Source organism: Bubalus bubalis, chromosome 2 (genome assembly GCF_019923935.1).
Source record: "Bubalus bubalis isolate 160015118507 breed Murrah chromosome 2, NDDB_SH_1, whole genome shotgun sequence".
Classification (NCBI taxonomy): Eukaryota; Metazoa; Chordata; class Mammalia; order Artiodactyla; family Bovidae; genus Bubalus; species Bubalus bubalis.
This window is the reverse complement of record NC_059158.1, coordinates 13,018,026-13,045,522: the sequence shown is the minus strand read 5'-3', so window position 1 is coordinate 13,045,522 and position 27,497 is coordinate 13,018,026. Positions and strand designations below refer to the sequence as shown.

At 39.7% G+C, this 27,497-nt stretch overlaps 2 protein-coding genes across 11 annotated transcripts in view; one reads left to right on the top strand and one right to left on the bottom strand.

Moving 5' to 3' along the window:
* DEK (DEK proto-oncogene) overlaps positions 1–27,497 on the top strand; it is a 41,814-nt gene that overhangs the window by 13,529 nt on the left and 788 nt on the right. For 2 of the 8 annotated variants that reach the window (XM_025266044.3, XM_045162588.1), the window contains exons 7-11: positions 1,818–2,006; positions 13,148–13,283; positions 13,620–13,768; positions 16,441–16,509; positions 20,899–22,478. In XM_025266044.3, the coding sequence (XP_025121829.1) occupies positions 1,818–2,006; positions 13,148–13,283; positions 13,620–13,768; positions 16,441–16,509; positions 20,899–20,916 (561 nt within the window). In that variant the 3' untranslated portion in view covers positions 20,917–22,478. Of the gene's footprint in view, positions 1–1,817; positions 2,007–4,409; positions 5,695–7,898; positions 7,997–12,580; positions 12,651–13,147; positions 13,284–13,619; positions 13,769–16,440; positions 16,510–16,965; positions 18,495–20,898; positions 22,479–27,497 lie in introns of those variants that run through there. The other 6 variants (XR_006544340.2, XM_025266057.3, XR_003103855.3 and 3 more) reach the window with 6 other exon arrangements.
* KDM1B (lysine demethylase 1B) overlaps positions 18,857–27,497 on the bottom strand; it is a 43,085-nt gene continuing 34,444 nt past the window's right edge. For all 3 annotated transcript variants that reach the window (XM_006072518.4, XM_044927569.2, XM_006072517.4), the window contains 4 exons: positions 26,919–27,044; positions 25,856–25,978; positions 23,729–23,881; positions 18,857–20,773 (listed from right to left, as the gene is read on the bottom strand). In XM_006072518.4, the coding sequence (XP_006072580.2) occupies positions 20,690–20,773; positions 23,729–23,881; positions 25,856–25,978; positions 26,919–27,044 (486 nt within the window). In that variant the 3' untranslated portion in view covers positions 18,857–20,689. The remainder of the gene's footprint in view (positions 20,774–23,728; positions 23,882–25,855; positions 25,979–26,918; positions 27,045–27,497) is intronic.

Sequence of the window (27,497 nt, the reverse complement as noted above, 5' to 3'; positions counted from 1 at the left end):
AGTTGAATTTTCTTGATTGGGTTCTTGAATGATGAAACATCCTTTCATTTTCTCGTGTAGATTTATCCAGCACCCCCCTCCCCATTCCAGTCCTCATCTTAACTGATTTCACATACAGATTATTTTCTTAACACCTGCATCTGGTTCCTGAGCTGACATAGGGAGATCACTTTTTTCAAACATATTCATATCTTGGATTTCATTTAATTAGTAGTGAGTTTAGACAGAGTTAGCTTTTCTCCAGACACATATCAAAGAATTCATTAAAATGGATTGGTTCCTGGTAATAGATGGTAATGGCAATAGTTCACATAATGGAATTATCTATATATGTTTATTCTAGGAGATGTATGGAGAACCTCTCTGAGAAATATCTTTGTCCACTACCTTAGTTTCTGGAGGCACCTAGATTGACTGTTTCCCAGTCTGCCTTTAGAAGGGTAGGTTGGGCAAGCTGCAGGCTGTCCCGTGGGTTGTAGATAGCCTGAAAGTGCCACATGACACAAAACAGCCACTTGTAAATTTTGGTGTGGGTAACAGTGACTCTGAAGCCTGGGAGGTTCTGGAAGGGAAGGGAGCTGTGGTTCTGTTGTATTCGTGAGAGATACTACTGAAAGTTACTGAGAACGTGTACACAATGTTACGGAATTCTCCTTAATGTTTCTACTTATTGTAGAAAATAACAGGCAAAAACAAAGACAAAAGATAATCCATAATTTTAATTCCTTAGTATATATCTGGAGAGGGCAATGGCACCCCACTCCAGTACTCTTGCCTGGAGAGTCCCATGGACGGAGGAGCCTGGTGGGCTGCAGTCCGTGGGGTCCCAAAGAGTTGGACACGACTGAACGACTTCACTTTCACTTTTCACTTTCACGCATTGGAGAAGGAAATGGCAACCCACTCCAGTGTTCTTGCCTGGAGAATCCCAGGGACGGCGGAGCCTGGTGGGCTGCCGTCTATGGGGTTGCACAGAGTCAGACACGACTGAAGCGACTTAGCAGCAGCAGTGTATATCTTTTCAGAATCTTTATGCAAAGTTACTTTATGGTTTTCAATTTATGAAGTTACCAATTACTCCCCTAAGAAAGCATTTAAAAATTAAATTTGTTGGTTAATATAATCAAATCATTTTCCTTATGTGATCTCTGCTTTTTAAATATGCAAGGTTTAATTGAATATCAAAGTAATGGCAGTGGCACTTACTTTGTAGTTCCTAATTAGTTTCATAATTAACATACTCAACACTTAACTGCGTGTTTAAAATCATAAGTGAGAATATAATCCTGGCATTACTGAAAGTAGAACCCCTAGGTAATATGAATGTAAACTATATGGTTCATAAAATCAGGACGTGTAAAGTGAGGTTTTATTTCCTTTATGGATGATGTCTCTCAGTCTGTTGATTGAAGGGTCCCCTAAAGCAGGAAGACGGGGACAGTTTTAATGTTGATAGGGATGAAATAAATTATGAGTCTGACTGAAAATATTGTCCTGGTGAAGTGTAAATAGACGTCTTAAATGTCACACAGTGTGCACTCAGACTACTAGTCCTATATCAGTATGTGAAGAGTCTCTTGCCTAGGTGTTCAGAGTAATGAAAAGCTATTGGTAATGCAGGCACAAAGGTTAACATGACACGTGAAGTTAGAGGTGTATTACTCTGTGAAGTTGCTAAACTTGTGTCAGGAAAGAAGCGTGATTTAAGAAGCCGTTGAGTTGAGAAGTAGTTATGAGAAACAGGTGATTGACTTGAAACTGTAGTATCTCATTGGTATTCTTTATAAGACCTCATTGGTATTCTTTATTTTACGCAGCCATTGCCAAAATCTAAAAAAAGTTCTAGCAAAGGCAACAAAAAGGAACGGAACAGTTCTGGGATGGCCAGGAAAGCTAAGCGAACCAAATGTCCTGAAATCCTGTCAGATGAATCTAGCAGTGATGAAGAGGAAAAGAAAAACAAAGAAGAGTCCTCAGAGGATGAAGATAAAGAGAGTGAAGAGGAGGTAAAACATTGGCGCTTTTTCCTCATTTCTTTTCATGCGGAGAGTTAAATATTCATCTGTATAATAGATTGGTCAGAAAACATATATACCATGTTGGGGGGTTTTAATTCCAAAGACACAGATATGATGAAGTGTAAGCCCTTTCTTTTTCTTAAGGAGCTTTTAGTTTTATTACCGGAGTGTAAGAGTTGGAAGAGTGAGGTTGGTGTGGACTGGATTTGAGCTGGACCTTGGAGACTAGAGTACATAAATGAAGGCAGGACGGGGGTGTGTGTGACAGGACCATAAAGGAGATCTTAGGAGAATTTTTTCATAGTATATCAGTATTTTTTGATTGACTTGTGCTATTTTATTCTGTTTTATGCAAAAAAGCAAGGGATTTAAGGACCACCATTTTATCTCACTTTGGGATTGCTTAATGAGACTGGCAGCATTTGAAGTTTATTTTGTTGGTGGGCAAGTTTTGTATCACTTCGGAATGCCTGCCATTTTCTTTTACTTGGAGTATTTTTTAAATGTTGGGACATTCATGGTGGCTCAGTGGTCAAGAATACTCCTGCCAATGCAGGAGATACAGGTTCAATCCCTGGGTCGGGAAAATCCCTTGGAGAAGGAAATAGCAACCCACTCCAGGATTCTTGCCTGGGAAATACCATGGACAGAGGAGCCTGGCAGGCTACAACAGTCCTTGGGGTTACAAAATAGTCATACGACTTAGCAACTTAACAACAATGAAATGTTGAGAATATTTAGTTTCCAGAGAGTTCGGAAGGAGAGTTGCTGAACCATTTAAGGAGTTAGCTTACCCTCTTCTTGATACGTACCTTTGGCCAAGTAGATGAGGACGAGTGGGTACAAGGAATGATTTCCTGTTGTTAATAGTGGTTTGCTGACTCTGTTTTCATGTTTTAGTGCTCCCTTTTATGATCAGAACTTGCTTGGGTAATCTCCCTTGTTTTACTTAGGGACTTGGTTAACATGGCTTGACCTGGGTGGAGATGATTTTTCCGTGTGGAGGGAGGGCTGCCTTGTGCATTGTAGAGTTTGCCTACTAGAGGCTAGTAAGCACACCCCTGCCCCCAACCTTTAGTTAAAACCCAAAGTGTTTTTAGACATTGCCAAGTGTCCCCTGGGGACAAAATCACCTTCAGTTGATGACTATTTTATTAGAATAAAGATGTGGTAAACTATGTTTTTAAAGGTTTGTGCTTTGTGTTTGTCTTTGGGTATTTAAAAATCTGTGCGTGTTTTAATGTCAGAGTCTATAAAGACTTGTGTAAAGCTAACTATGAAACACTTCCTAGTTTTAAAAAGAATACTACAGATCCAGCAGGTGTTTCATAAATAGTATCTTAATATATATTTTTGGTGTGAAGGAAGATGAATAATCTGAGCACTGAGGTTTTTATGGAATAGATTTTAAGGAAGTGGGAGGAAAACATGTTTGTTTACATGTGAATATGTAATAGTAGCAATTCTGCAATAGATTTCCTCATTTAACACATTTTTGGTTATCTACTATGTGTATTCATTAAACTTTGCAAAACCTTTTCAAAGGCAGATTTAAAGCATAAAAAGTTGTCTTAGAATATAGACATTTAATTTTTTCTTAGAGATACTATGGTTAGGAGCATGACCTTTGGAAACTGAGTTCAAATCCCAGCTGTGTTCTGATCATCACTGTTTGGCTTTGGGCAAGTTACTTACAAACTCTGTATTTCAATTTCCCATCTGTATAACGGGGATAATAGTAGTAGTATCTTCCAAGGGTTGTATTAAGCACTTAGAGCAGTGCATAGCACAGTATTAAGTAAATATTAGCTGCTATTACTGTTAATATTAAGATGACATTTTATCATATGTAAGATTTCTAAATCCAATCTTCTGTCATTACTAAGGTGTAACTTTAAAAGTGAGGATATTTTACACTCGTTTTTTTCCTTGCTTTCCAGATTATTGTCCCTTTGTTCTGAGTAGAGTTAGTTGCTGTCAGTGAATGCAGATAACTCCTGATTTATGACTATGTTGGTTGTTGTATAAGGATCACACGTGGAACTGTCCCACTACAAATCAGAGCTTTTCTTTCTACAGTGCCGTAAATGAGGATCTTGTTAGAAATCCAGGTCAAATGATGAAAATCCATGAAGGAAAAAAATGCTTTTCAGACATTCATAATTAGGTTGGTGCAAAAGTAATTGCGGTTTTACATTGTTGAACTTTGCCATTTGATATTGGAGTATTTTTTTGGGGGAATACATTCTTAAATGTGGTTATATTATTCATTTTAATATGCATTTCTCACCTTTTTTTGCTAATGACTTATTACTTGCTGTTTATATTTATTTTAGACTATAGAAATGATTGTTAGACATAAAGCAAATTTGAGCAATTTTTTTATTCAAGTTCAAAATGGGTTGTAAAGCAGCAGAGACAACTCACAACATCAGCAACACGTTTGGGCCAGGAACTGCCTATGAAAGTACAGTGCAGTGGTGGTTCAAGAAGTTTTGCAAAGGAGAGCAGAGCCTTGAAGATGAGGAGCATCATGGCCGATCATCAGAAGTTGACAGTGACCAGTTGAAAGCCATCATCAAAACTGATGCTCTTAAAACTACACGAGAAGTTGCTGCAGAGCTCGTCGACCATGCTGTGGTCATGAGGCATTTGAAGCAAATTGGAAAGGTGGAAAAATTGATAAGTGGGTGCCTTGTGATCTGACCGAAAATGAGAAAGTTTTTCTTTTAAAGTGCTGTCCTGTCTTACTCTACATAACAATAATGAACCGTTTCTCGATTGGATTGTGATGTGCAACAAACAGTTGATTTTATACAACAACTGGTGAAGACCAGCTCAGTGGCTGGACCGAAAAGAAGCTCCAAAGCACTTCCCAAAGCCACACTTGCACCAAAAAAAGGTCATGGTCATTGTTTGGTGGTCCCATTTCAGTCACTACAGCTTTCTGAATCCTGGCGAAATCGTATCCGAGAAGTGTGCTCAGCAAATCAATGAGATGCACCAAAAACTGCAACACCTGCAGCCAGCAGTGGTCAACAGAAAGGGCCCGATTCTCTTCCACGCCAACACGCAACTGCATGTCACACTTGACTGACACTTCAAAAGTTGAAAGAATTGGACTACAAAGTTTTGCCTCATCCACCATATTCACCTGACCTCTTGCCGACTGACTACAACTTCTTCAAGCATCTCGACAACTTTTTGCAGGGAAGACTTCCACAACCAGCAGGAGACAGAAAGTGCTTTCCAGGAACTTGTCGAATCCCACAGCATGGGTTTTTTCACGCTATGAGAATAAAGAAACTTATTTCTCATTGGCAAAAATGTGTTGATTGTAATGGTTCCTAGTTTGATTAATAAAGGTGTTTGAGCCTAGTTATAATGATTTAAAATTCATGGTCTGAAACCGCGGTTACTTTTCAACCAACCTAATACACAGTCACACAATATAAAAGTTGTATCATCATGCTGTATGGTTTTTCTGCTTGGGCTGGTATTGACAGACTTCATAAAATATACTAGTAAAATCTGGACTGAGAAATCTTTGTTTTTCCTGTTAAATCACCCTCTCGCAAACAGTTATTTTCATTTAAAGACTTTCACATTTAGGGCCATTCTCACAAACTTTATTGCTGATTCCGTTACTGTGAAAGGCTCCAGTTGCCTTTGAAAGGTAAGTGCTGGTAGGAGGGATAGAATTTCTATGGTAACTTTGTTTTCCCTTTTTCTTCTATTTTTTGAAGACTCAGTTAAGTGGCAGCCTCATTAGGGACTTCATAAATGGAGATATTTTTGTTCAGTACTATGAAAAGACCTCTTATTTCTAAGAGGCCATACAGAAGAGTTGCTGATTGATGGGAAAATTTGAGGATTGCATATAGATAGAAATTTCTTTGCAGATTATTTTTCTGTGGAATATTACTTTGTTAATATTTTTTATTTTTATTTCCTGAAATGAATTTTTCCTTCATAGATAAAACTTTTCCCTGTTAAGATTAACTTCTTGTTCTATTTTAGATTCTTGGAATAAATAAATGAACTTTTTCCTTCTTTCCTCTGTAAATTGAGAGCTTTGGATCATATAATTAATATATTGCTGAAGTCAGAAGTCTTTTTTTTTTTTTTTTTTTTTTTTGAAGTCAGAAGTCTTAAGCAGACATCCAGTTCCAGTTATAGTGTTCACTAGCCAATTAAGTGAGGCTGAGTATTATTCACCCAGTCCTTTTGATATTTAGCTGTGTGAAAGAGCAGGATGCTTAATTTATAAGTAAGTTTATTATTTTTAAAATACAGGATTAAACTAATTGAAAACTGTACTTAAAGAATTGGCAGGTTTTTTTGTTTTTTAGTCTTTTATATGAAGTATGTCACATTTAGCATGTTAGCCAGCAATTGCTGAGATACTTTGTTTGAGGTTCTCTGTACTGTACCTCTGTTTCTGTGATACATAGTGAGGGGTTCACAACCATTTTTCAATCTCTTTTACTTTAGAATTAATTCAAACAAGAAGGTGCTCTTTCTGAGAGTGACTGGGTAATAATTTCTTTGTAAAAGAGCTGTTGTAAATTACCTCTCTATCATCTTGGCTCTTGGACATTTGCTTATCACTCAGGGTGGTAGAAGGAAAGCATTTTGGAACCAGGCAGAAACTGGTATGTGAGGTTTTCTTTACAAAGAGAGAATAGAGGTTTAATTACTTATTATGAAAATCAATTGATTCCCATATTGGAATAGATTTTTAGAGAAGATTGCTGAGATTAAACCCCACTCAGGCGTGCCTTTCACTACGTGTCACCTTAAGCACAGAAAACTCACTGAAGAGAACAAAGAAAGGAGAAGCAGTGCTTTCCACGTTAGTGAAGACAACTCTAATAATACTTTAGACCCTTAAGAGCTAGCTTAGTGCTTCTTCAGTTTTTGTTTCCTAGTGTTTTTATAAACACTCTTTTATGTCTAGGAAAGTATAAAACTAATTCTGAATATTTACTTTGTGAGTATTGAATTTATCTGAAAATTCTCAAATACATCAGGAATATCTTCAGCTCTGTACTTAAAACCGCTGCTACTAATGTCCGAAACGGGAGTTACTTTTTCTTTCAGGACAAGGAATCCACAAACAGGCAATTCTGGGCCAGGACAGCGGCTCAAGAAAAGTGTTAAGAATTTAGGGACTGTCTCTTCCTGAGCCCCCATCTTGATGTGTGCCATTTAACCTCATGATCTCAGGAAGATTATTTTACCTTTAAAATAATCCCTTTTACCTTTAGGCATTGTGTCCCGGTGCCAGATAGAGAAGGGTAAAAAGTTTTCTTTTGGTGTTTTCTCCCCTGGCAAGGATACTTTTCACCAGAGATATCCATGTGCATTGCATGGGCCAGAGCATTATTACCTGGCCACCGCTGGCTGTAGGGGAAGCTTGAAAGACCCAGGTGTTAGCTCTCCTGCGTCTGTCGGAGGAAGACAGATAAAAAGTGGGATGTTGAGTGAGCCATCATGCGGTGTTTACTCAGTCACAGAATTTTGCAGTTTTGGAACATTTGGACCATATGAGGAATTATTTGGTAGTGGTGGGAGGGTGAATGTGAAAGCTTTGTTAGCCCTTAATTATGTCTTAAAAAATAATCTCCCCACCCCACCCCCATATGATCAAAGGAATTACAGAATATATAAACTATTGGAACCTTTTGTTGGAAGGCAAAAGTGAATAATTACCGTAATAAAATCTATTTAGAGTTAAACTTGCTTTCCTCGTCTCTTGTGGGTTAGAGCAAGGCTTGCACATTCTTTACTCTTGGCGTTCTCGAGTTTTCTCAGCCAAGTTGTTAAAAGGATAGTGTATTAGAAGCTAATACTTATTTTGTTCATCTGTTCACCCAGTACAACCTTTCTGCTGTGAGGACAGGATTCTGGCTCTGTGTGACAGGCGTCTTTTTTGGAGACCCTCCTTCAATAGCCCTGCTCCCTATAAAAGATAGGTAAGCCTTCTCCCAAGGGTTTTTTTTTGCCTCCCTTCAAAAAGTGCTTGTGTCATTCCCCTGCTTCTGTACCTTCATGGTTATCAGACACGTGGAAAATCTTCAAATTTTTAAAAATTTCTATTATTACTGTACATTGTAAAAAGTTTAGATTACAGTACATTGTACTGTCTGAAATTACCGGCAGCAGTTAGTTGGTTTCCCTCTTATCTGTTTCCCTTTAGCGCATCAAAAACACCTATAATACTGATGGTTCTGATTGAACCACTCACAGCATCTTCAGAAATGGCAAGCCAGAATCTAGAAATAAATCCCAACTTGGAAACTAGCTTTTTCTTTATTCTTTTTTTTTTTCTTTTCATTTTTCACCTAATTTTTTTCCATACATTTTGCTGAAAGACTCAAAATCTTACATCCTGTTAAATGCAACTGTCATGAGTACTTCCAACATTTTTCCTGTATAATGCTACGTAATGTGTTTGTTGTAATTACTAAAATATTCAAAATACTTTTTAAAAGACTTAAAATAGGAGGCCAGATCTTAGTTTTTAATGTAATCACTTTTCGGTTGCTCAGTTCAATAAATTGAGAGTGTGCTATGTGCTGTTGGGGTTACAGAAGATATTTTCTACCCAAATATCATTTGCCTGATACTTGGTACAGGATTTTAAAAGAAAGAGCATCTCTGTGTTGAGGGAAAGCTTTGGGAAGAGGTTGGAAGAAAACCAGTTGTAATTGACTTTGTGGATAGAAAGGAAAGTTGGCCATGTGACCAAAGATGGGGCACAGAAAGGTACTCCACACTTGCCTGTGGTTAGGTGGTTTGTCCAGAAGTAAAGCAGCTACAGATGAAGCTAGAGCAGTATACACTGAAGCCAGACTACAGAGAACCCACGTGGTTGGGCCTTGTTGTGTGAGTAATACAACCTCTGGGGACAGATTCAGCATTCTCATTCCTTCAAAATGATTGCTTATTCTACCCGAGCATTTAGCTAAGTGGAGAAAAAGAGACATAGCTTCTGTCTTCCAAGAACTGACTGTTTAGGTGGGGAGAGCTACCAGTCTCAGTAAGCCTTTACTGGTGCATGACGAGGACGGGCTTCCGCAGTGGTTCAGCGGTAAAGAATCCTCCTGCAATGCAGGAGACCTGATTTGACCCCTGGGTCAGGAACATCCCCTGGAGAAGAAAATGGCAACCCACTCCAGTATTCTTGCCTGAGAAATCTCACTGATAGGGGAGCCTGGTGGGCCACAGTCCATGGGGTCGCAGAAAAGTCAGACACGACCAAGCTACTGACGACAGCAAGGAGGATACTATTGAGAATCTGCCATGTGCCATGTACTTTACATCTTGAACCTTGTGTAGTCTTGACTCCATGAGAGAAGGTGGTACATTCTTATTTTTTGCTTTGGCTATTAATTATCCAGCTTTCCAGAGCTGCTAGTTCATATACTTCTGTCTTCAGCTCTATATCCAAATCTGATTTTAGGCAGTAGCTTTAGGAAAGTTTAACATGGGCATATATCCACGTCTGCTGGTGTAAATTTCAACCTGTTGATCTCTCTGATTCTGCCTATTCTTTGTGTGTCTCCAGTAATTCATGACCTAGACCAGGAGTTGGCAAACTGTGGCCTGTATGCAGATCAGTTTCATACAGCCTAGAAGCCAAGGGTGGTTTTTCCATTTTTTAAATGTTTGTGAAAGACAAAAGAGGAAGATTGTACAACAATGACCATAAGGGGCCAGCAAAAGCTAAAATATTTATTATTTGCACTTCATAGAAAAGGCTTGGTGACAGACCTTAGACCATACATTTCTCTCATTTTACATAGTTTATAGCTAGGTGAGTAAGCTGTGGGGCTTTTAAGAAATACATAGGTCCCCAGCCCCCATCCTTAATTTTTTTTTCTCTTTCTCTTAAAGTATACAACCTATTTAGATAAGTTGTGCTGAAAGACAGATACTAAAAATTAAAAAGTTTGGCTAACTATTATTGATAGAAAAAACATCTTAGCAAGCAGAGTGATTCTAATGAAATAGAACCTTGGAATTAGAATAGATCTTGAAAAGTTATCTATAGTCTCCAAGGATCTTTTCCCATCTCAGTTTTCCAAATAATTACATAGCAACGGTTAAGTGGTAGTTCTAAACTTGGCAGTGGAGATCAAGAAACAAGATAGAGTCTCGGTGTTAAGCCGTTCAATCTAGTTGGCAGGAGGGGAGAGGTCAAAGCTTAGGAGGGGAAAAGTACGGGAAAATAGAGAGTTAAGAAAGTGGTTTGCTCAAGCTGGAGTATTTCTTTCTTTCTATGAGCAGGTAGGGAGCAAAGATCCAGAGAGAGAAATCTCACAGGAGGTAACAGTTTGATCTGAGCCTTAAAGGAAAAACAGGAGAGGTTGGCATAAGGAAAGAAAGGGGTTTGGAGAAAATGATACAAAATTGAATTACATGAAAGGCCCATGGTAGCATCACCAAAAAAAAATTCTAGAGAAATGATTGTGGAGCCCATACAGAGTTTGGAGGAAAGGGCCAGAGATAGTCCTAATACTGAGTTTGGTTACATTTTGTTGCCTTGCTGTATGTTCTCCCAGCACTTTTAATTCTTTGTTACTCTCAGTAACATCTGTGTGTGACAGTGAGTTAGATCATGGTATTGACTTGCTGCACTGGTTCAGTTCACAAGTTTGCCCTGTGGCTACTCGGGTCATCTCGATGCAGCTAGTGCAGTAGGAGGCACATGGACCTAACCAGGGTCTTGCTTCTTACTGGCTGTAAGGGATTGTTTCACTTAACTGCACAGATGTATTTTCCTCATTTATAGTAATGTCAGTTGTTTGTCATTGTGGGGTGTTTTTTTTTTTTTTTTTTGCTTTTTTAGGTCATATGAGCGTGTGTATATGAAAGCAGTGCTGTACGAATGCCTTTTTCATTTTCCTTTTAATTTTTAACCACATTCTGGGTTCAGAGTACAGATAAACCAGATCCTGCAAATGATACCGAGATGAACATAGCCAGAAATATTGAAGTGGCTACTTTATGGCAGGTGCTCTTGTAGTTTTTAAGGACAGAGCTAAATTAGATAGGTGTCTCTTCTCATGGAGATTGTCAGATAGGCCCCTAAGAAGCTTGCAGTGTAGTGGGAAAACAGAAATGTAAATACCTAGACTTTGAAACACATAAATACGTTAAATGTTTTCTTTGGTGCCTTTTATGTATTCACTCATCTGATCTTCACAGAAGTTCTACAGATATGGCCATAGTTGGTTGAATCTGCAGTGCCTGGAAGGCATCATTTAAATGTAGATTGTAAAATGTATCCCAGTGTCTAAGATGAGCTGGGGGAGGGGGGGAATGTTAAATTTAGCCAGGTCTAGTATTATTACCTCTACTTTGCAGATGCGGAATCAGACATAGGAACAATGAATGATTTGTCTGAGAATTCAGAATTGCTCACTGGTGAAGTCAGGACTTGAATCAGGAAGTTTGGCTCTAAAAACCTGTATTCTAATTCACTGCTTCACAAAACCTTCCATAAAGACAGAGCAAATAAATTGTAGGTCAAGTACTGTGGGGGCTGCCGATTAATCAGATTGGCCAAAAGATTTGGAGAAGGTGATTGCTGAGAGAGGTTTAGACTCCTGAGGGAAATTTTCCTAAGTAGAGGAGAGGGAATGAAAGTAATGAAAACTTAAAGGTTGTGTAGAATTTAAGAGGGTGTGGTTTTTTACTTTTCTTCGCAGTTTTCCCAGGGCCTCTTTTCATTACCTCCAAAGTACTAGGTGATCTTGTTTGCCTTAACTTCCAAAAACTGTCTACTGTTGCAATGTCAAGGTCTGTCTTTTTGAGATTCCCTGTTTTCCAAAGTACCTAACATCTCTTTCCTGTACCCAGTATCTTATTTTCAGGGTAGCTGAAGTGGTTTTTAGCACCTGTAAGGCTAAAGCACATGATGTGAATTATTTGATTGCCTCTCTGCTCAAGATGAAACACATGAGTTTCTACAGAGTTTATGTTACTATTCAGCTTTCACTGTTTCCCTGTGCCAGCACTTACATTATGAAAAAGATACTTTACTGAATTCCTACCATGAGTTTGTCACATAGATTAATGGCCGCCCCCTCCAGGGTTCTTGCCTGGAGAATCCCATGGACAGAGGAGCCCGGCGGGCTGCAGTCAGTGGGGTTGCAAAGAGTCGGACACAGTTGAGCAACTGACACACTAAAGATTTTTTTTTAAACTGTAATTTTGTCATTTTAATCTCCATATGTGTGTATTTTGCTTTTATTTGATTAGCTCTGAGTTAGTGTTTAAGAAACAGGATCTGGAGTAAGATCTGTTTGAAGCTCTTTGTTTTATCATGTGACTGGACAAAACCTCTCTGAGGCTTCATTTCCTCATATGTTTATAAAAAGTTATTGAGAAAGTACCTTGCACTATTGTAGGAGTTAGGGATACATCAGTGAACCCAAAAAGTTCAAAAAAATCCGTGTTCTCTTGGAACTTAACCTTTTAGTTGGGAGAGACTGACAATAAATAATAGAATATTAATAGTACTTATATTTTACACTTTTTTTTGCCCCAAGAGTAAAGTCTTCTGCATATAAAGTTTTCTCTCCATGCTGCTGCTACTGCTGCTAAGTCGCTTCAGTCGTGTCCGACTCTGTGCGACCCCATAGACGGCAGCCCACCAGGCTCCCCCGTCCCTGGGATTCTCCCGGCAAGAACACTGGAGTGGGTTGCCATTTCCTTCTCCAATGCATGCAAGTGAAAAGTGAAAGAGAAGTCGCTCAGTCATGTCCGACTCGTCGCGACCCCATGGATTGCAGCCTTCCAGGCTCCTCCGTCCATGGGATTTTTCCAGGCAAGAGTACTGGAGTGGGGTGCCATTGTCTTCTCTCTATAGTGTATAAGAAATGTGAGCACCTATTATTTTTAAAGTTTGATTCTTTACCTCACCTGACTAGTCCTGTGTTGGGATAAAATTAAGTTCCTTGAATGTTACTCATCTCAGAAGTGGACAGTTAGTAATAATTTTTCACTGGTGATATTGACTAATTAAGTTCCTCTAGTATTGTTGAGGGGTGTGGACAAGTAGAAGAATGGCAGTTAATCACTCATCAATGTATGTACTTTGTTTTTATTTCCAACAGCCACCAAAAAAGACATCCAAAAGAGAAAAGCCCAAACAGAAAGCCACTCCTAAAAGTAAAAAATCTGTAAAAAGTGCTAATGTTAAGAAGGCAGATAGCAGTACCACCAAGAAGAATCAAAATAGTTCCAAAAAAGGTATGTTAGAAATGACACATTTTTCAGCAACCCTAAAGATACAACTTATATGCTATAGTATGGTTTTTAAACATATATGAAAAATAGGTAAACTGTGAAGAACATTGAAGGGAGTATACCAGTTTTGTGTAGTTTATAATTTTTCAAAATTGACAAAAATTTCAGTGTGTGTTTTATAGGTACTATAGAGCGGTGATCTATAATTTTTTAAATTTAGTACCTTTTCAAGAATCTGATGAATGCTTATAGAATCTTTCCTAATCTGTCTTGAATATTAATCTACTTTTCTATGTAAGAAAAAACTTATTTTCATGTCATAAAATATCTTACTTTTAGAAAGTGAATCTGAGGATAGTTCAGATGATGAACCTTTAATTAAAAAATTGAAGAAACCTCCTACAGATGAAGAGTTAAAGGAAACAGTAAAGAAATTATTGGCCAGTGCTAACTTGGAGGAAGTCACAATGAAGCAGATTTGCAAAGAGGTAATGGACAGATACCGAGATTATTTTCCTTTTATTTGAAAAAAATCTTTCACCCATCCCTCAGGTCAAAGCTAGATTCTTACATTCTTTCATTCATTTATAGAACTACTACATGCCAGCTGTTGTTGTAGGTGCTGGGGTACCACTTTCAGTAAAGTAGTCAAAACCTCTGCCCTATTGGAGTCATTTTATAAACAAACAGTAGAATGTATACAGTGACTGAAGTTGAAGTGATACATTCCAAACTGCATAGGAATAATCTTTTTTCCTAACCTGGAAACAATTTTTATTGATGCATCCCTAGATTATGTTAGTTTAACCAAGCAGAAGCTCTTGGGCTACCTTACTTTGAGTACTACTATGATAAATGAGAAGGTTAGATTCCAGGTTAGATTCTTAGCTCAAACTTTTGTGAAATTCTTCTGATACTTCTCAGGAAATGATCTAGTCTTGAATATGATTCCATACTCTAGGTTGAGATTAGATTTTAGAATCTGGTTTCTTATGGTAAAATGAAACTAAAATTTTAAATGTACTGAAAGTGGAATATTCTTAACTTTTTAAAGATATTGATTATTGTTTTTCTTATTCATTCAACATTAGCTGAGCCTCTGCTACACATCAGGCACTGGGATAGGTGTTAGAAGTGGTATAGGGAAATGTACTCTCATCTTCTATAAATTGTAACAACTTTGGGGAGTTAGGTAATATGTTAAAATTTAAATGGCAAGTACCCTTTAACCTAGCAATTCCATTTCTAGGTCTCTATCTTAAAGACATAGTCACATCTACACAAAATGATTTCAATAATGTTCAGCCTCTCTGTAATACTGAAAAATCAGAAACAACCTAAATGGCCTTCAATAGGGAAGTGTTTAAACTGTACATCTATACTTTTGGAATACTGTGTAGCAGTTCAAAAGAACATCGAAAAACCTTCCAGGTATTTGCAGGTTTTTAAAACAGGTATTTCCCTGTTATGTAAATACAGAAAGACTATATTGCCATTGACACGTTTATATGTTTGTATATAAACTCAGTTCTAAAGATCTGGAAGAAGAATAGCAAACTGATAACTGGTCTCCTATGAGAGAAGAGACTGAAAGGAAAGTTGAAGGAAGACAAGTACTGTTCATTTTAATGACTTTGTGAACACATTTATGTAATTTTAAGGGGATTATTAATAACATGGAGAGGTCAGGTGAGAAGAACATGAGGGTTTTTTGGACTCCGCAAATGCAGAGAGAATTGTTCGCCTAATAGCAGTTTTGCAGGATGTTAGATGCCAGGGTTATCCCTTTGAGAATTAATAGGAAAGTGAATTAGTTAAAGTTTCTGTATTAGTAATTGGAGAAGGATACAAGCTGATAAAATATTTTTTAAGGTCAGGGAGGGAGAGTAGAAGCTTGTGTTCTGCTAAGGGACAGTTGTGAGAAAGGAGAAGCTGAAGGTCCTGAGCCTTGAGAGATGGGTCCCTGCAAAGGTAGAGACAGAACTGTTGATGGATCCTGTACACATGAATTGGAGGAGAAAAGGCAAGTCAGAAAGTTGAGGAAATTCAGAGTAATGCCTTCTCAACTGAGAGCAAGTGTGTGGGACACAAATAAGGGGATAAAGTTGCCGCTGGTAAGAATGCAAGGGGGACCTAATTAGAACTCCTTGGGATTTCTAGGGAGGCTGTGACGTTGAATACCACGAACTTAAAACAGGACCATTCTTTTAACTTTATTCAAGTAGAGTTGATAAAAGACCATTCTTTTCAAATTTGTTACATTTTCCTCCAGAACTTAACGGTAGAAAAATTGGTAGTTAGACAAATTAAGGGTTGGAGTTTTGCAGAGAAAGAACAAAGGGCAAACAATTAGAGTAATGTAAATGATTGACCATGTTCGCAGAGGTTGGCAAAATACAGCCTGTGGGCCATTGTACCACAGCCATAGCCACTCCTTTGAGTATTGCCCACGGGAGCATTTATGCTGCAGTGGCGTGGCTGAGTAGTTGTGACCAAAACTGTCATTGGAAAGCTGGAAACGTTTTCTGCAGAAAAGGTTTGCTGACCTTGAATTGAACAGTAGGAGTGAAGCCAGCCAGGTGTATATGGGCAGGTCAGGACCAGGAGTCACTGTGAAACCAAGCAGCTAGTATCAGGTTGAGAAATCTAAAGGCTAAAAATTTAGGAGTGGACTCAAAGATATAACTGGATCTCAGTGATAATAGCTTTGGGGAAGGGATGGAGCAGTGATGTGGAGGCTGAAATTCATCAGAGTTGAAGTTGAGGAATCATAAATGCATTAGATGCTGTAACAGAAGAAATAAAAGGATACCTTTAAAAGATGACTGACAGGTAACCTACCAATATAAAGAATTTAATCCACTTAACTAAGATCTTTCTAGATGGTTTCCTCATGCATGTATATTGTTAATTCAGCTGTACTCCTACTATATAAAACACTGAAAATATTTGCACGCTAGTTTATTTTCTGCTTTATATACAGTATTATTAAAACTACTCATTTGCTGTAGAATTCTACATGGTGAATGAACCAGTGGTTGGTTAGCATGTACTGTTCAAAGCTACATGTAGCTCTTTGTCCATAGCACCGATTTCATTATCCAAAGAGAGAATGTTATTGGATTTTTAAATCTACTTTTGTTTTCCCTTTTTACTATAGGTATATGAAAATTATCCTGCTTATGACTTAACTGAAAGAAAAGAGTTCATAAAAACAACTGTTAAAGAGGTAACTATCCAACTTTTCCAGTTTTGATCATTTTGGACTTAATAAGACGAAATTACGTGTAAATACTACATATTTTTCAAAATATTTATGTCACTAAATATTTGTTGCTCAAAATTTCCTCAAAATAGATAGGAGAAGATAGTAATTTTCATCCCCATTTTAGAGCTTAAAAATAGAACATTAGTGACAAAACTTGGCCTCAGATGAAGATACGGGCTCAGTGTACATGGGCAGGCAGTCAGCTCCAAGGAGCTCACGCGACCACTTGAGCACATGGTCCTTCTGTCCACCAAAGGCAGGAGAAAATCAACAGTAGCTGTAGTCTTTTATTGATCCCAGCTGATTTCCCGGGGTCACAGTAGTAAGGTAGAAGTTAAAAAATAAAGTAAGGTTTTGATTTATGTGTACCACATACTGCATTTTGGGTATGAGGAAGTGTTTTCTCTTCTGTTACAGCTGATTTCTTGAGAAAGAGGACAGAGACAGATGACCTGTACCCATGGAGCTAAAGATCTGATTTATATACCATTCATTATACCAGCAAAGAGAATGTATTTCCTTTTCTAAATCTTTGCAAGCGTTGTTGGTAGAACTTCCTGCTGACCTTTTTATCTTGAGTGTTAGGTGAATTGCGTTTGCCGTTTTAAATTGCATTTTTATGCAGTTTTTAGTTTAAATTTTTGCATGGCTACAGTAATTGTCCCTTGCTTTTATAGTTGTATTTTGTACATTTTGGATTTCTTTATATAAGACTATAGATTCTTGAACTGTTGTAGTTTTTAGTGTATGTGCGCAATATTAGCTTAAGTCATACTTTTAATCAAGTAGAACAGAAACTAGGGTAATTGGCATTTATACATGCAGAGACTGTTGCAGTATTTAGTAGATAAAATATTTTGAATACACGTCTGTCAGTGTTAAAACCAGTGGCAGTGTGTTCATCATGTTAAAAATATATGAGCTTCAGCTGCCCAGATGACTAAATTGGAACTTTTCTCCTGCATGTATATATATGTCAAATTGTCAGCATGACAGGAGTGACAGATGTTATTTTTGTATTTTTAAAAACGAATTTGTTGTATATAAAGTTTTTTTATTTCTTTTGTGCAGATCAATTTTTAAACTCATATAAGTAGGTATCTTTACAGTTATAAACTATGAAATGACAGTGTTCAACCAGAAGGTATGACGGAGCAGTGAAAGTCAGAATTCAGTGAAGAAAACACTGAAGCAATAGATAGTTCTCTGCTTTGCCTCGAAGTGTCATCAATTTATAGTTTTAGTGTTAACTCTGCAAGTGTCTGTAGATACATTTTATATTAAGGGTAGACCAAAATCAACACATCAAAACTTCAAAAATTGGGGGGATCTGGATCAAGTAGAAGCACATTTGGCTTCAAATAAATATACTGATTTTTAACTGCTTTTGCCCACATAAAAAGCTGGTATTTACAGGAAACCTGGCTACCTTTATAATTATGGTTGAAAGTATCAATTATAATGCCAGAAAATGATAATGTGTAGACAGTAGTGGGTATCTGACAAAGTATTTTTCAAAAGTGATGGACTTAAAATGTTAAAGAAACGTAACATATTCACAGAATCAGGGGTGTTAAATTTTGGCCAATCAGGATTCTAGGTGATCAACACATGGACCACTCCTGAATGAGACTAATTTTGTCTTTTAATTGTCTTAATCAACTTATTAAATAATCTGAATTTTAAAACTGCTGCTTATGTGAGAATTAGGCCCTTGGTGAACCATTGAGTGTTTAAAATACCTTTGCATCATAGTACAGAAATTTATAAAAATATGTTGACTGCTAACAGGTATTTTCACAGGTTTGACTTGTTTCTTGATAAAGTTATTAAGACGTTAAAGAAAGGCTGAAATAAACAACTAAATGAGACTTGAGAACTGGCCTTTGGTTTTAAATACTTGATTTGTTCCTATAAACCTTGTCAATAAAAACAATAAATCAACACCTCTGTCTCTTTGCATTTGATATCTTAACATGTATTTCAGAGTAGAGATTTTTTTTAATGGATTCATTAGCCTTGTAGCCCATATAATTTGGAGGGCTCATTGCTGGTAATTGATCGCTTTTACTTTGAAAAAATACATTACAAAGAAATCGGGGTGGGGGGAGCTTGTGCTCTCACAAAAGTAAGTTGATCAGAGTTAAATTATCTGTGATCATTCACTTGAAAAGGGTACACAGTAATGCCTATGACCTGCACAGTCTAAAGAGGTTTGGAGGTTGAAGGGATAGAGTTGGTGTGTGTGAAACACTGTGGTGAAGATGTATCTGCTGAGGAGTGTGTATTCACTACAGTGCACAGTGTATTTGAAAAACACGTTTTATTAAGCAGTTTTACACAATCAGCTAGCTGTTCACAGTCTGCAGTTGAAACACATACATATTCACTGCTATTAAATCTTCAGGCAGCAGTGAAAAACATACTCAAATAAGAAAAAAAAAAGTACCGTGGCTCCTTAAAGAACAAAATGTTAGGTGATGTCACTTGAGACAGGAAATGAGGGTTTACCGTACTTTATTTAGGTAGGTCTCCCCTCTTGTTTGCTTATAGCACTAGACAAGTTTAAGTGCCCAGAAACCAAAGTAATGATGGACTGTGAACCATTTCAACTTAAAGTGTTTTGCATTTATCACTTGACACATGCTATTTAAACATTTTAATACAGGAAACAGTTGAAGCAGAATACTTCCCAATCAGTACCAATGACTTTCATTAGATAACCCTAAATATCAGCCTTTTCCTGTTAACTTTGAAACCAATTTACTGCTTTTTTCTTTCTTTAAGTTGTATCATACTTCTGGGGAGGGAGGTGGGTCTAAGCTTTTTCTAAAGTTCACCATATAATCTTTGCATAAAATACAATTTCTACTTACAACCTGACTTTAAATTTTAAAAATACCTAATATTTTGAAAAGTGGTTTCAAAGTCATTTTGAGTCCTTTTTTAAGCTGACCAACATACTGAAAGAATTCTTCAGACTTTTTAAAACAAAAGCACTTAAGTTACCCATATTTCTAACCTGTAAACTGAAGTTTCTTGGCAAGATGGGCATCCTGAAGACCCTGAAATCAGTGTGTATTTATTTGTCATGAATGAAAGAAGGAAAAAGTAAATATTTACTATGTTCTCAGGCTTTTAAGATATGGCTTATAAAATGTGTAATATTTATCCCAGGATATTTCACATTTTTCTGCAGTTTTCCAGTGGACCTGCCTATGGAATACTGAAAACATAATTCTATAAAAAAATATTCCTAGAGACTTAATCAGTTGTTTTAAAAAGAGGCAGTAGGGAGAGACTTTTATTAAATTATTCTGACAAGACCCTTATGCTAGTGGTTGCCAAAGTTAAGGCTATTTAAAATGTGCCATCTGCACAAACATGGCTCTAAGAAAAACAGCCATATTCTGCGTCTAAAGTACGAAGACCACACAATCTCTTCTCCATTCTTAATACCACACCTGTACTGTTGAATCGAAAATTTTGCCAATGAGTGCACAGATCTAATATGTTTTATTACAAAAGATACCTGAATTTAAATTTGTTTTGAACACCTAATGGGAGGAAATACGTACAATATAAAATAGAAGCTTTATTTACCTTGGAAGAGTTTGTACTGTGTCCAAAAAGGGGAGATTTCTATCTAAATTTAAATAAAAGCTCAATATTAGAACTATATAAAAATCTTAAGGCTCATTGGCAAAGATACTGATAAACTGTCACAAAAGTACATGGCTTTTTTTTTTTTTTTTAATGATTCCTGCTTGACTTGGTTTTTCAATGTGTGAAAATTGGTCAGCCAAAAAAAAAGTCAGATTTCAAGGGAATCTCTTAACCATGGAAGAATAGTATCCAAGGTCTTAACTGAAGGTTATATTCTGCCTTACTCTGAAATTGGAACATTTAGCACTAGTCAGACCAATGGAAAATGCTATTAAATATAAGTGCTTATAAAAGGATTCTTGTAACCCATGCTTTCAGAATGGTAAAAACTGGTTTATATTATCATACCACCTCAGAACATTCAAGTTTTGCTACCTAGAGAGGATTGTTTGATTTTATCAAAGTGAGGTCTAACATGTTTTTCAAACCTTTCCCTTTGGGATACAGAAGAAAGCTGTGTCCAGACGAACTCGATTTAAAATGCTGCAATCTTGCTTGCTTCTCGAACACCACTCAAATATGCCCCTGTAACAGTCTGTGGGAAATGCCTGTTTGTTGCCTGTTAAAAAAAGAAATTATAATTTGAGATCATGTATAAGAAATTTAGATGACTATCAAAATATAATACGAATTTACACTTTTCTCCCATCCTCCTAAAATGTTGCCCCTCCTGTGTGCTCACAGGAACACTCGACTCACTGATCACAGCACCTGAACATTTCTGGCTTATCTCACCGTGTTTCACCAAATTCATTCTACACAGTCAGCACTCGTGTGAAGTAGTACTGTGTGACATTCATGAAGGTATTATCCATGCCAGGTACTGGAGTTAAGAATGAGTAAGACACAGCCCCCTCCCATCAGACAATCAGTGGTAAGTCAAACAAGCACAAGAAGTGAATCAGTTCATCCTTGTCTGGAGTTTTGCTGGATGAGTATTAACAAGAAGTTTAACAAACGGAAGGGAAAGACAAAAGGTGACTATCAACAGAGAAAACCTCACCTGCAAGGAGGTTATAGTGGGAAGAGAATAAGCAAACCAGGACAGGAAAGTTAGGCTTGGATTTACAACCATTAGGTATTCTTGCCTGGAAAAGTCCATGGACAGAGAAGCCTGGCATATATAGTCCTTGAGGTCACGAAGAGTCGGACGTGACTGAAGCGACTGAGCCCGCATGCAACCAAGACAAAATCTGGGATGTGATTATGGGAGAAGAGTAGCTAAAACGTAGCCAAGTAGGTCATAGAAAAGGGAATATAAGAAACACAAAGTTCCATGTGAATTTAGGTTACATGTCACCCAAACTGATAGCTGGCATGAAATGGAAAAACATCCTGGTGCCAAAGACTTTAATGAGTGGGAGGATGATCAGGAGGTCAGGGGGAACACCATTATTCGGGGGAAAAGAGTAGCAGAGTAATAGAAACCTCAAAAGAAATGGGTTAAGAAGTACTTAGTCGCTTCAGTTGTGTCTGACTCTTCGACCCTATGGACAGTAGCCCGCCAAGCTCCTCTGTCCATGGGATTCTCCAGGCAAGAATAATGGAGTGGGTGCCATGCCGTCCTCCAGGGTATCTTTCTGACCGAGGAATTGAACTCAGGTGTCCTGTGTTGCAGGCAAATTCTTTACCACTGCACCACAGCCCTTTTATAAGAAGATGAGGTAGTAACCAGAGAAGACTCTTGAGAGTCCCTCGGACTGCAAGGAGATCCAACCAGTCCATCCTGAAGGAAATCAGTCCTGAATATTCATTGAAAGGACTGATGCCGAACCTGAAACTCCAATACTCTGGCCACCTGATGTGAAGAACTGACTCACTGGAAAAGACCCTGATGTTGGGAAAGATTGCAGGCAGGAAAGGGGACTACAGAGGATGAGACGCTTGGATGGACTGACTTAGTGGACTTGAGTTTAAGTAAACTTGGGGAGTTGGTGATGAACAAGGAAGCCTGGTGTGCTGCAGGCCATGGGGTCACAAAGAGTTGGACACGACTGAGCAACTCAACTGAGGCAGCAATTGTATCAAAGCAGCAAAGAAAAGTCAAATCTTCTAAAGCCTGTTCATGGCCCTTTGGCCCTATTAGGGCCGTTTTTTGGAAGCAGTTGACACTTGTGCCCTGGAATGCAACCATTATGTTCTGTTCCTACAAAGTTGGTGCTTTATAGCCCAAAGAGGAAATCAAAGTCAGCTGGTTTTAAAATGATATTCTTTTGTAATAATTCAAAAACCCTGAAAATATTAAAAACACTATTTTAGATGAATCGAGACCAGTATAATCCTAAACGGTATTAGGGTATGAAGACCGATGAAAAGAGTGCTGAGAATTTACTCTCTTTTGATGAACTACAGCGATGTGGGGGGTGGGGAACAGCAAAAGCAAACTAATTCAACCCCAGAAATCTTTTTTTGTTGTTTATCATAATTTTAAAAAATACTGAAAAGAGGGTTCTAGGAATTATGAACCCCAACCCTGGAAAGTGGTAAGGAGGAATCCTGGGAGGATAGATCTGTAGGAGTCCCCAAGATAAACTAGAGCAAAGAGAAGATGTCAGGAAAGGGAGTTTCAAGGAATGGAACCTACAGGCTGCCCACAAAGTGGGGAGGCTTTCGACTTCCCTGGTGGTCCAGTGATTAGGATTCTGCAACTCTGTGTTTCCATTGCAGGGGGCATGAGTTGGCTCCCTAGTTGGGGAATTAAGATTCCCAGGCATGGCTCAACAACAACAGAAAAAAGTGGGGAGGCTTAAGAAGCGGTATAAAAAGAGTTATGAAGAAGGAAATGGCAACCCACTCCGGTATTCTTGCCTGGAGAATTCCATAGACAAGAGGAGCCTGATGGGCTGCTGTCCATGAGGTCGCACAGAGTCAGACATGACTGAAGCAACTTAACATGCATGCATGCATTGGAGAAGGAAATGGCAACCCACTCCAGTGTTCTTGCCTGGAGAATCCCAGGGACAGGGGAGCCTGGTGGGCGGCTGTCTATGGGGTTGCAGAGAGTCAGACACGACTGAAGCGACTTAGCAGCAGCAGCAGCAGCATAAAAAGAGTTAAGCTAACGGAAGAAGAGGCTACTATGACTGAAGAGGAAACAGCTGTGTAAGAAAAGAATCAGTGGTCGCCTTCCTGGCTCAGCAGTAAGCAACCACATCATATAAGCACTGACACTAATTTAAAATTAAATTGTGAAGTAAACAGAGAAGGAAGAGATGAAACAGGCTAAGTCTTTAACCTGACAGGAAGTCTGGAGGTAATGTCTTAACTTCTTAAATCCAAAGACAACAATGTAAAAATCTTAAGACATGAAGTAAACTCCAGAAGAAAACAGCAAAAAGAGTTAAAAACGGCTGCTCAGGGAATTTGAGGAGGATATTGTCAGGGTACCTGCCGTTCGCTGCCACAAGACTTTTGACGGTATTTGACGTTGCTTTTAAACTCTGAACGCAGACCAGTTCAGCTAAAAGCAAGTGATCCAAATGAAAGCAATCGGGGTCGGAGTGACGAAACCCACCTCGCCAGCAAAAAAGACGGTTCCTTGTATTTCCTCAGCAAGGATGTCGTAGGCCTCCCCGCTGCCCCCCGTCTTCACGAAGCTGTAGGCCATCTGGATCCAGGGGTCCGTGCTCCAGCGGGTGACAAAGTACTTGGTGGGATCTGGGACCTCCTGTGTCAAGCAGAAGGGATCGGAAGGGACTTGGACTGGTTGCAACCCAACCGTTCTAAAATTACAGCCCTCCCTCCATCAGGAAAGTGAGTTAATCCCTGTGGCATTCTGGGACAGCAGTTCCCATATGACCCTCCTGCCTGCCTGTTGCTCTGCCCAAGCCTCCGTATCTGTGTCTCTTCCTTTGTCGCTGCCCCATCTGACTTTGCCCAACACCCACATGTCTCCTTACTTCAACACCTTGTCCTTCTGCCAGAGACAATTTCCCCACCTACCAGGGGTCATCACCAAAGGCTAAGAGTCCGGGCATTCCTCTTCCCTGGGGCTTCCCTGGCGGCTCAGACAGTAAAGAATCTGCCTGCGAATGCAGGAGACCCAGGTTCGGTCCCTGGGTTGGGAAGATCCCCTGAAGGAGGGCATGGCAGCCCACTCCAGTATTCTTGCCTGGAGAAATCCATGGACAGAGGAGCCTGGCGGGCTACAGTCCATGGGGTTGCTAAGAGTCGGACATGACTGAGCGACTAACACACACATTCCCCTTCTCGTCACCTGGAACACGCTGGACCAGAGGAGGAGAGGGACGGGCAGGGTCTGAGGACCTCTGACTGGAATTCTAAACAGGCTTCTCCACAGAACAGCTACACCGGTCATGTTTCACTCTTTAAGTTTCAGATAATTCTGTAGGTTGACCACTGCCAAGCGCCACCATGAAACAGATTTCTGTGCAAACTGTGTGCTAAGTTCCAAATAACTGATTTGAAAACAAATTTTGAGACAAAAGTCCCAGGCAAGGGACTATGGTGAGAAAGAATTGCACCATGTAAAATAAGCAATACCCCGAGGGCCCCCCTCTTTCTAATGTACGTTATGTTCTGTGTCATTTCTCTTCTTTCTACTTCTGCTCCTTTATCGGGAAAAGAGATACATCGTGCCATTTATAAATCTCCAGAGACGGTGAGATTTAGTAAACTGGCGAATAGAAAGTACCTTGAGCTTCTTGGAGAAAAGGGAAAGAGACTAGCAGTGGGGGGTGCAAGAAAATTCTGGCCAAGGTCCCTTTGAATGGAAAACTGCTGTCAAAGCTTGTGAGGGTTTGGGAACAGGATACCCAAATATAGGATCTGTGGAAAATGCTGAGTCTTTTCCCTCTTGAGGAGAGAAAGGGGGTGTGCATGATATGAGGAAAAAAAGGAAGAGAGTGTAAAAGGAGGAATGGGGTACTATTGTGAGCTTCACTGTGTCCCCCTACTCAAATTCAGAGGACGAAACCCTAACCCGCAGGACCTCAGAAAGCAACTCTATTGGAGATAGGACTTTGATGAGGTCATTCAGGTGGGCCTTAATCCAGGATGCCAAGTGCCCTTCTAAGAAGAGAGGATTTGAACACAGACAACATAGACAGAGGCGAGACCACACAAGGACACAGGGGAAGCAGCCTTCTGTGAGCCAAGGAGGGAGGCCTCAGGAGAAACCAACCCCCGCTCCCCAACCCCTCAATCTGGTGTCTAGCCTCCTTAATTGTGAGACAATGAATTTTTGCTGCTTGGACTACCCAGTCTGGGGCAGTCTGTCATGGTGGCCCGAGTAAACTAATGCTTAAGAGGGACTTTGGGGCTTCCCTGGTGACTCAGATAGATGGTCAAGAACCTGCCTGCAATGTGGGAGACCCAGGTTCAATCCCTGGGTCAGGAAGATCCCCTGGAGGAGGGCACCGCAACCCATTCCAGTATTCTTGCCTAGAGAATTCCATGGACAGAGGAGCCTAGCGGGCTACAGTCCATGGGGTCGCAAAGGGTTGGACACAGCCAAGCAATTAACACTTGGATATTAAAAGAGAGAGGAAGACTGTGGCCCATGGCCCTGAGCCCCTTCATGCTCGGTACGAACGGATTTGCTTTGGGCCCGTGCCACTCTGAAGAGCACGGGAAGTCAGCGGCAAGCGTTGTTTTTCTCTCTTCAGAGGGCGTGTCTGACCTGCTCCTTGAAGAGCTCGCGCAGGGTGGTCATGCACTGCTGCAGCACCTGCTTGTCCTCCAGGCTCCGGACGGCCGCCACCGCCTCCCCCGCGATCACCGACATCAGCACGCTGTGCTGCTTCTGGGCACATGACGGGGAAAGCACATTACAGGCCGGCCTTTGAGGACCCAAGTCTCCAGATGCTCGAGTCTAAGCACTGGGTTGGCCAAAAAGTTCATTCGGGTGTTTCCATCCGATCTTGTGCAAAAACCCGAATGACCTTTTGGCCCTCATCCTCACAGGTCACAGATCGTCGTTTCCTACTGTCTTGTGGCCCGGGCCACCCACCTTCATTTACGCATTTTATTGTTCCCTGCTGGAAAAACTCCAGAAGTCACTTACATATCAAACCCCCGGATTCTCTTGGCTTTTCCCTTCTAAGAACTTGTTTTAGAAGAAATGCAATGAGACTGAGAAGGGAACTCTGCATATAAAATAATGGGGGGAGAAAACCCCCTTCTTAAACAGTAAGGACATTCTGCTCTTGGCTCCCATGTGGAACTTTTGAAGATAAAGTGTCTTGGGACAAATGGGCCCGAGGAAAAACAACTGTGAAGTTTTGGCAGGACATAAGCACAACCATCACGTTCAAGCCCAGGTGGTCCTGGGTCCTCCTCCCCCAACCAATCACGTCCAGTGAATCCCAGACCCGCCCTCGTGTGGGCCAATCATACCTGCCCCTCTCCCCACCGGAGGACCCTTGGGGAGTATATTTCAAGTACCATTCATTACTGTGCTATCACCAACTCTCCCTAAGAGGAATTCGGAAGAATTCTTCCACTTCCATGGCAACGAATTCATTTCCCAAGGACCAACATTAGTCCTTTAAGAAAATATGAGAGATACAGGGGCTCCTTTCCTACAGGAAAACGTGCCCTGCAAGTGTCCCCCCAGCATACAGACATCCAGAGTGTCCATAATGTCCATTAGCTCCTGGGCTTGACATGGGGGTAATTACCAAACCAAATTCTAAACTCTTAACAAGGGAATTCAAGCCACGTTCTAACACCCATGACTTTACCTGGGGATCCATGTCATAGAACACGGCAAAAAGCCCTCGCTTGCTGGCACTAGGAGGAACGTGACCAAAAAAGTCAGCCCCTTGAACTTTACTGTCCCAAAACCTATAAGGAAATTGCAAGGCAATCTGGAAAGCAAGCAAGAGAAAGGTGGTTATTAAGAGTTCACTGAAATCAAAAGTGTGGCAATCTCTAAGAAGCCACCCATAGCTCTTAACTACTTATGTTAAAAAAAAAAAAAGAGATGTTCCAAAAAACTCAAAACATACTCCCTTTCCATTCTTCTATCCTTTGTTCTCTCTGTGAACATGTTTTTTAATGCCATTCAGTCCTGTCCTCCCACGGATAATGGTGGGACCCACTGACAACCTCTAGGCTAATCTGAAGATGCAGAGCACTGCTGAGACTTAGTCTTGAAGCTTATGTTCAGGAGATAAAAGTCTTACTACTCATAATTCTGCTGGTACCTACCGCAGCACTGGCAGATTCTGCTAATGCAGTTTTTCAAGGCACAGGAAGTGAAACACTCCTCATTGGGGCTAATTAGTGAAGGGTACGAGGGGTTCCCTGGTAGCTCAGTT